This window comes from Nicotiana tabacum, chromosome 12, assembly GCF_000715075.1.
Source record: "Nicotiana tabacum cultivar K326 chromosome 12, ASM71507v2, whole genome shotgun sequence".
In the NCBI taxonomy this organism is placed as follows: domain Eukaryota; kingdom Viridiplantae; phylum Streptophyta; class Magnoliopsida; order Solanales; family Solanaceae; genus Nicotiana; species Nicotiana tabacum.
Window position 1 is genome coordinate 10,413,729 of NC_134091.1, and position 9,142 is coordinate 10,422,870.

The 9,142-nt window shown below is 32.2% G+C and overlaps 1 protein-coding gene and 1 pseudogene across 1 annotated transcript; both read right to left on the reverse strand.

Moving 5' to 3' along the window:
• Positions 1-429: 429 nt before the first annotated feature.
• Positions 430-2,273, reverse strand: LOC107783761 (uncharacterized; annotated as a pseudogene).
• Positions 2,274-6,568: 4,295 nt separating this feature from the next.
• LOC107783763 (uncharacterized) lies at positions 6,569-8,543 on the reverse strand. The gene is made up of 5 exons (XM_016604785.2): positions 8,215-8,543; positions 7,991-8,131; positions 7,604-7,723; positions 6,841-6,936; positions 6,569-6,735 (listed from the first exon to the last, which is right to left on the reverse strand). Exons 1-5 carry the CDS (start codon positions 8,431-8,433, stop codon positions 6,619-6,621), a joined length of 693 nt encoding a protein of 230 aa, XP_016460271.1. The 5' UTR covers positions 8,434-8,543; the 3' UTR covers positions 6,569-6,618.
• Between the last annotated feature and the right edge of the window lie 599 nt (positions 8,544-9,142).

Below are 9,142 nucleotides of genomic sequence, written 5' to 3' on the forward strand. Positions count from 1 at the left end.
CACAAATAATCTACCAGAAGAATCCTAAAACAAATGATAGGTAGCTAACAAAAACTCACTAATTGACTGCATTAATTTCTAAAGTTATGTCATCCATCGAATTTAAAGAACATAAAGAAGCATGAGTCATGCATATCATCTAGAGCAAAATCAAAGAAGCAATACGAGTGAAATTTTAGTGAAAAGCGAGGCCCGAATTATAAGGAGAGAAAGAAACTCATTGAAATTGGTGGCTGAAAGCATAGTTCTGGAGTTATCCATGCATTCTTACCTAGTTTAGAACATGCAAAGGAATGACAAAGATATTGAAAGTCTTTTTGTTAATCTCTTAGGAATGTAATGGAAGGGAATGACTTTGTTTCTCTTCAAACGCTAGAGTGTTTGATACCAAAGAGTTTGATTTGTTGTACAGTAAAAAAATTCAGCAAATTACATATTTGAAGGAGAAGTTTTAGCTTTAGTTCTTCGAGAGAATTTGTACATAATCATCCTAGCAATTTTATAGAGCCAAAAAGCACTGACATGTTGCAGTCCGATAGAATGACCTGGAAAATTGAATAAAAGTTATCACTAAATTTGTTGGTTTAAAGTCGACTTTTGTCGAATAAAAGAAATTGTGTATTCTATAATAATTGAAGTCCATGAAATTAATTACCTTAATGAGGATTGGATTATCAGCAGAAAGAGTCACAGAGGTTAGATATGGTCCCCTATCATCCCAGCACTGCTGAAAATAACTGCAAATAATACCTGCAAAAGAGATCAATTTAAGAACAGAATTATTAATATCATATAAAACAAAATCAATGACATAATTTAATTCCCTTTAAATTGGAAAGAAAATAAATTAGAACTCAAAAAGCTAACATCAGCAGTAAGATTAAGGCAGGTGTCTTTTAACCTGTTTGGCCAACCTTCTAAAATTAGCTTATTTTGATAAGTGTTTTTCTCAAAAATACTTTTCAAAAAAGTGTTTTTGTGAGAAGCAGTTTGTGTTTGACTAATTAATTTGAAAAACACTTTTGAGCAGTAATTAGTGTTTGGCCAAGCTTTTGAAAACTGTTTCTAAGTATATTTTTCTCAAATATGCTTTTGAAGACAAGCTGTTTTTTTCTACTTCTCAAAAATTGCTTCTACTTCTACTCAAAAATATTTTTTTCCATCTAAAAGCTTGGTCAAACACCTCAATTTTTGGCCTAAAATATTTTTTACCAAAAAAGCACTTTTGGCCTAAAATAAAACTTGGACAAACACTAATTACTCAAGCTGTGTCATGTGTAGGAATGGACTGCAAATCTCTGTCAACAATAACGCTGCTATAATTTCTGAACCACACTGCATATCACAAACAATTACTAGTTACAAGGAGGATTTAACTAATATATATACTGTCAGTCCACATTTTGTTTACACTAGTGTATTTATCGTGTTGTAAGTTGTAACATATAACTTGCCTTATTTTCGTGATATTAATTTTTCTTTTTACAGATTCTAACCTGTAATTATGATCTAGATGACCGACAGTGTTAATGTTTTAAAGGTAAACTCAAATTAAGAAAACAACAACAATAACAAACAACAAAAACCCGGTGTAATCTCACGAGTGGAGTCTGAGGTGACTAATGCGTACGCAGATTTTATCTCTACCTTGAGAAGATAAAGAAGTTGTTTTCGATAAATTCTCGACTCAAGAAAAGATGCAAAAAGAAGCAGTAACAACAAACAGTAATTTTAACAAGATAACAAGAATAACTAAGCAAAAAATTAAGAAAACAAGAACAAATATTGATACCAAAACAAAAGGATGATCTAACTTACCCATTCAAAGGCAAGCGAAGCTACAAGTCCAACAACACTCACCAAATGATGAATTAAGTTGTCAATCTTCACTTGCTTATCGAAAAGGCAACATACAAATCATAAATAAGATAGGCCAATGTAACTGCCATTGCCCTAATCTGTTTAATATTTGTCAGCATCACCATTAAAAATAGAATTAACTTGGCTATCTTCTTTTTTTTTTAAAAAGGAAAAAAAAAACAACAACATAATATTACCTGCTTGGGCGAAGATCTTGAAGCCAAAGGACAAAGTGGACAACTTCAATCTTGAACAGAAATAGAAGCTAATATTACTGCTAAAATTGCATGAACTGTGGAAACCAAACGGTTGCTGAAATCAAAAGAACGATTTGGAAATATTTCTTGTTAATAAAAATAATGTTGTCCATATACAACTCCAAATACCACTAAATTTATGATAGAGGCATTCATCTAATAGCAAATTCCCAGAACAGCAAAAAAAAAAAAAAAAAAAAAAATCTTAGAATAAAAATAAATAAAATAAGAAACAGATAGATGAGATTCCTGTTAAGAAAAAAAATACAAGAAAGTTGGCCAGTAATATTAGTAACTCAATTCAAGAATTTCACTAACATTAGCACAAAATCTTAGAGCAGTATACTTAATTGTAGAAAACATACTTAAACTTTACACAATTAATCTTGGTAAATTAACCATTTAAAAATAGTAAAAAGGGAATTAAGAAACGGTACTGTAGATCATATTAATTACTCGTAGGTACTAATCTCGACGCATATTCATTAGAATTCATTTCTAGTTCTACACCTCGAAAAGAAAAAAACTTGCATTTGTTAGAATGTGACATTTGAGTTATGTGTCGTGTTTCTCTTTTACATGTCCCTTAAAAAATATTTTATTTGATCCATAATAAGTGATCAATTTGCTTTTTTATTTTGATCCAAAATAAGTGTCCATTTATATTATCAAGAAAAAATTCAATGTGTGTTTTTTCAAAATTACTCTTATGTACGTATCGCTAAAAAGTCTTTTACTTCTCACATTAACTATGTTGCAACATTTAATTAAGGGTAGTTTAGTCACACTAACTATTTTTTGTCTAGAATATTGTGTTTCCTTAACGGGTGTACCCAAAATAAATTTGTCACTTATTGTGGACCGGAGATAATATTTATTAGGAAAAGGATTGAACTATTTTACCCTTATTTATGTCTTAATATATAATCTCTCTTCATTGAATATTTATTCTGTTTATGTGTTATCTTATCTCCATCTTCAAGAACAATTATTACTAAGAATAAAAAAAGGAAAAAATAATTAATTTTGTCTTGAACTTCTAGTTTCAGATTTAATTCGTAATTTGTGAAAGACGCATGTACGAATAAAAAATATTAAAGCTTATCAATAACTGTTAGGATCGGGAACCCAGGTAGTGCGGAATTTAGCCAAACAACGGTATAATGGCAATAACAAAGACAATGAAAGTTGATAATAACGACAATTAAAGTAGATAAAGAAGACACAAATTTAACGTGGTTCGGTCAAAGTGACATATGTCCACAAGCTGAGAGGGACAATTTACTATAATAATAAGAGTACAAAAGAGAGTACAAAATTAGAGTAAATACTCTAATTAATCCCAAATACCCAAAGGGAATAACCTCACAAGATCACTCCAAAGAAAGGGTTCACACAAGTCCTTCCCAACACTTAACTCTCATACAAAACACTCTTAATAAGGGAAGAAAGGAAGAAACAAGAAACGAAGACTCAAGTCTTGTTGGTGTGTCTAAAATGAACTAATGACCTTCCCTTTTATAGGCAAAAAAGTCTTGGCCTCTTAGGTGTAAAAGAAGAGATACAACTTGTGTAAATGATGTCCAACACACAATGCAATATTTTTGGGTCCCAAAGAATATTGCCAACAAAGTCTACACTTTGCAAAGATGCTTATGCTTATATGAGATGGACTCCATTAGCTAAAATATTGGCCATAATTATAAATATCCACCTTGGCCTAATTTTGGATGATATAGTAAATTTTTTCCACCTTCTCCGCAAAAGCCCCAATGGGCATATATCAAAATTTAATGCCATCAAAATCAGACAAGTTATCTGATACCGAAACTGTAGTAAGGCCTATAACAGTGGATCCCAATAAAGTATACAACGAACCAGATCTGTGTGCTTTCATGATCACAAGAGCACCATGAGAAACTTTCAGAACTCCACCTTCACCTGTGTACTTGCACCCAAGAGATTCTAGAGTGCCCAAAGAGATGAGATTTTTCTTCAAGTCAGGAACATGTCTAACATCAGTGAGAATTCTCACCACACCATCGTGCATTTTGATTCGGACTGTACCCTTTTCAAAAACTTTGCAGGCAGCATTGTTGCCCATCAAGACAACTCCACCTCAGATAGATTCATATGTGGTAAATAAATACCGATTGTGACACATATGATAAGAATAACCCGAATCTAAAATTCACTCATTGTTAGATTTGAAACTATTATTAGTTGCTAAAAAAATAGTTCCCTCAGTCTCATCAGCATCTACACTTGCTTCGGCAGTATCAGTATTTTTGTGCTCATTTTTCCTTTCCTTATGCTTTTCTTTATTTTTCAGCTTATAGCATTCGAAGATATTGTGACCTTTCTTATGACAATAGCGACACTGTAAATTATTGTATCTGGATATGGAGTCGGATTTGCCCCTAACAAATAAGCCAACTTCCGCTTGAGTTCCACTAGCTTCCCAGTAATATCACTATCTATTTGTTCTTTTGATTTTAAGATAGGTTTAATATCCTTATAAGAGATATTATCCTTTGCATAAAGTATAGTATCTCTTATATGCTTAAAAGATGGGGGTAGAGAACAAAGCAGTAACATGACTTGATCCTCATCTCTTAATTTCAACATCTATATTACTCAAATCCATAAAAATGAAATCAAAGGTGTCAAGATGAGAGAGAATAGAGGTACCTTCACCCATACGAATTGTATAAAGTTTCGGCTTTAGGTAAAGTCTATTTTCCACTGTCCTCTTCATATATAAGGTTTTTAATTTTTTCCACATACCTTTAGCTGTGGTTTCTATAGAAACTTTACGTAAAACCTCATTTGAGAGATTTAAAATGATACCTGCTTTTTTCTTTTTGTCTATGATGGTAAACTCCTCGTCCGTCATTTTATCCGGCTTCTTTTTCTTTTCTTGCAATGCCAAGTCTAAGCCATCCTGAATTAGGATAGTTTTCATCTTTAATTGCCACATTCCGAAGTTTGTACTTCGGTCAAATTTCTCAACATAGGTCTTTGTTAGAGTCATTTTGGCTATTGAAACTAACCCGGTTAGATCCGACTTTGATACCAATTTGTTAGGATCGGGAACCCAAGTAGTGCAAAATTTAGCCAAACAACGGTATAATGGCAATAACAAAGACAATGAAAGTTGATAACAACGACAATTAAAGTAGATAAAGAAGACACAAATTTAACGTGGTTCGGTCAAAGTGACCTACGTCCACAAGCGGAGAGAGACAATTTACTATAACAATAAGAGTATAAAAGAGAGTACAAAATTAGAGTAAATACTTTAATTAATCCAAAATACCCTAAGGGAATAACCTCACAAGATCACTCCAAAGAAAGGGTTCACACAAGTGCTTCCCAACACTTAACACTCATACAAAACACTCTTAATAAAGGAAGAAAGGAAGAAACAAGAAATAAGACCTCAAGTCTTGTTGGTGTGTCTAAAATGAACTAATGACCTTCCCTTTTATAGGCAAAAAAGTCTTGACCTCTTAGGTGTAAAAGAAGAGATACAACTTATGCAAATGATGTCCAACACACAATGCAATATTTTTGGGTCCCAAAGAATATTGCCAACAAAGTCTACACTTTGCAAAGATGCTTATGCTTATGTGAGATGGACTCCATTAGCCAAAATATCGTCCATAATTACAATAATAAATTTTTTACATCTCGATTATGGATATTACTTATTAAAAGGAAATCGTAAACATTTTCTCTGTTTCAATTGGGTACTGAGCAGCTTCCGCCACCGGCCCGGTGCTGCCGCCATCATGTGGTTTTGCTTACTCTGCTCTCTTATCTGTTTTTTTCTTTTTTGTTTTCTCGTTGCTCTTATTTTTATTTTTTTCTATTTTACTATTTTATTTAATTAAGAAATGGCAAATTAGACATATAAATTTTTTAAAAATTAATAGTAATGAATTAATCGATTAGATTTTGAAGGGTTATACCGCGACCTAACGCTTAGCCCATCTTGATCTAACATATCTAGCGGTAACATTGACTCACCCATTTATTGATATAAAAGTAATTAATAGTAAGGCATGTATTTGGAAGTTCTGTTTTCTTTGAAATGTTTTACGCTGTCCTTCGACTGGATGAAGCAAAGAATTTGAATCAAGTGCACACTACATTGTTAATACTCGTGTTGATCATTTTGCATGCACTAATACTATTTTACTGAGTAACTGTTATCTTTTATCAATAAAGGTATGAGTGACTATACATATCAAGCATAAACAGATGAGAATAAATCACTTATAGCATTTTTCGCGATTTGAAAACGGACACTTCATTGTTAAATCTCGTTCGCTTAACAAATTTGAATTGGGGCAACATGCCACTGATCTTTTTGTGCCAAAGATGTTGAAAGTAGTTTTGTTCTATTAGGGGAAAGGGTGACTTTGTTTCTCCTCAAAGCTAAGAAGTTTGATACGGAAGAATTTGATTTGCTCTATGATACAAATTATCAGCAAAATTACATATTTGAAGGAACAGTTTTAGGTTTAGTTCTCCTAGAGAATTTGTACATGATCATCCTAGCAATTTTATAGAACCAAAAAGCACTAACAAGTTGCAGTCCGAATGCCATGGCCTGGAAAATCATATAAACATTATGTCACCAATTTGATATTTTAAAATTAGCTTTTGCTTTAAAAGAAATTGTGTATTACATAATTATAGAAGCACTTCTAATTACCTTAATGAGGACTGGATTATCAGCAGAAAGAGTCACATAGGTTAGATATGGCCCCCCTATCATCCTAGCACTGCTGAAAATAACTGCAAATAATACCTGCAAATTAAAGCATAACCATGGTTTAGTGACAGGGCAAATGGACAGCCCGGTGCATAACACATCCCGCGTTCACGTAGGGTCCGAGGAAGGGCCGTACCCTACGGGGTGTGATGTATACAACCTATTCTAATGCAAATATAAAGGTTGCTTCCACGGTTCGAACTCGTTAAAGCGATTATCATGGCTTAGTGATTACATACATATTGGATGTCATTCCATTGATAATAATTACTCTGTACAATTACAAATTTTAAGCTTTCACATAGTATTTTATATAGGGCATTTTTGGGTTTACTTAATAATTCTACTATTATATATTATTTTAAATCCATTATCTAGTTCAACAAAATTTCTTTATAGCGTCAGTAAAGTAGATAAATTAGAACTTGAGAAGCTAATATCAGCTGCAAGATCTAGATTGGTGTCTTATAAGCTAATAACTTAAAACACTGTTCCACTAAATTAATATCATGTAAAATGATACAACAACAATATACCTGGTGTATTGTAACAAGTAGGGTTTGGAGAGAGTACTATGTACGTAGACCTTACCCCTACCTTGTGAGGGTAAATAGACTATTTTCGAAAGACTCTCGGCTCAATAAAGGAAATAATACTTTTCTTTAAATTGGAAAAAGAATAAATTAGAATTGGAGAAGCTAACATCAGCAGCAAGATTAAGGTCAGTGTCTTTGTATCCAAGCTCTTTGAGAATCTCCCTCAGGTGTAGGAATGGACTTGAAATTTCTGTCAACCACAATGCTGCTACCATTTCTGAACCACACTGCATATCACAAAACATTTTATAGACATAAGTTCGTTATCATTTTTATCAGGTTATTAAATAGACGTCGACATGTAATTATCTTATAATTGACTTGCTTGTATAAATATGTTTTACACAGACGACGCATAGAATTTAAACTATCTTTCAAGTTATTAAGTCGTTTTTTTTCTTTTTGAAAATACTTTTTACAATATGATAATGCTAAAATTCGTATTAGTTAAACTCTAAAAGTAATTACAACCATAAGAAGAAAATCTTACTTACCCATTCATAAGCAAGCCCAGCTCCAAGTCCAACAGCACTCACCAAATGGTGAATTAAGTTATCAATCTTCACTTGTTTGTCAAAAAGACAACATACAAAATCATAAATAAGGTAGGCCATACTCACTGCTATTGCCCTCATCTGTTCAGTTTTTTGAAACATCACCATTAGAGCAAAACTTTAAAATCTTCTTAATTTTAAAAAAAAAATCCAATACAAAATACCTGTTTGGTAGTAGATCTTGAAGCCAAAGGACTAATTGGGAAACTCCAATCTTGAACAGAAATAGAAGCTAAAGTTACTGCTAAAATTGCATGAACTGTTGAAACTAAACGGTTGCAAAAATCAAAAGAACGATTTGGAAACAATTTTCTTGTTAATAAAAATAATGTTGTCCATGATACAACTCCAAATACTATCAAATTTATGATTGACGGGTCCATTTAGCAGCAAATCCTCAGAACAGGAAAAAAAGTTTTTTCTTAGAATAAAAATAGATAAGAGAGGATTTCGGATAAGGAAAAAACAAGAACCGTCGGCCAGTAGTATTAATAAATAATTAACTTAGTTCGAGAGTTTATTAAATGTATATTAAGTTGGGCAGATAGCTGACGATTGAAATTCATTGCATTATTTTTCTGAAGTCTAATACCTAGACGGTTGACCTACCTCCAGCTAAAAATTAATTTTTTCTCGGGAAATTTTTAGTAACCTATTTACTATTAAATTCGGCGTTGAGAATAAACTTTTTAATTGCTCAACGAGTTTGCTGGTTTTTTCCTTGTAATAATAAAGTAACAATAACAGGTCTCTAAAATTAAGCCTTTGTCTTTTGTAGTGTTGCTTTGTTGTATTTATAACGTGGGTTGTCGCAGATTGGCTCTAATTTTTAATCTTCAAAAGAATATTCTTTTGTTGTGCTATGCTTATAGTATGTAAATATTTATACCAAATCAATATAGGAATGACATGTATTTGTACGTTCACTTCTCTCCTTTAATCATAATTAATTAATATATATCATCACCTCATAAATAACTTAGCCATGATAAGTGCTAAATTACGTTGCAATAGTCTGGTGTAAATAACCAATGCAAATAAATTTTTACCTGATTGAATTGTAGTTATATTTTCCCAATAATGAAATTAATT

Excerpts from the sequence above, each read along its gene's own strand:
- LOC107783763 (XM_016604785.2), bottom strand. The coding sequence starts at position 8,433 with ATGGACCCGTCAATCATAAATTTGATAGTATTTGGAGTTGTATCATGG. Across the intron at positions 8,132-8,214 it reads CAAGATCTACTACCAAACAG|ATGAGGGCAATAGCAGTGAG; the intron begins GTATTTTGTATT and ends AAAACTGAACAG. Across the intron at positions 6,937-7,603 it reads ACCTTAATCTTGCTGCTGAT|GTATTATTTGCAGTTATTTT; the intron begins GTTAGCTTCTCC and ends TTTAATTTGCAG.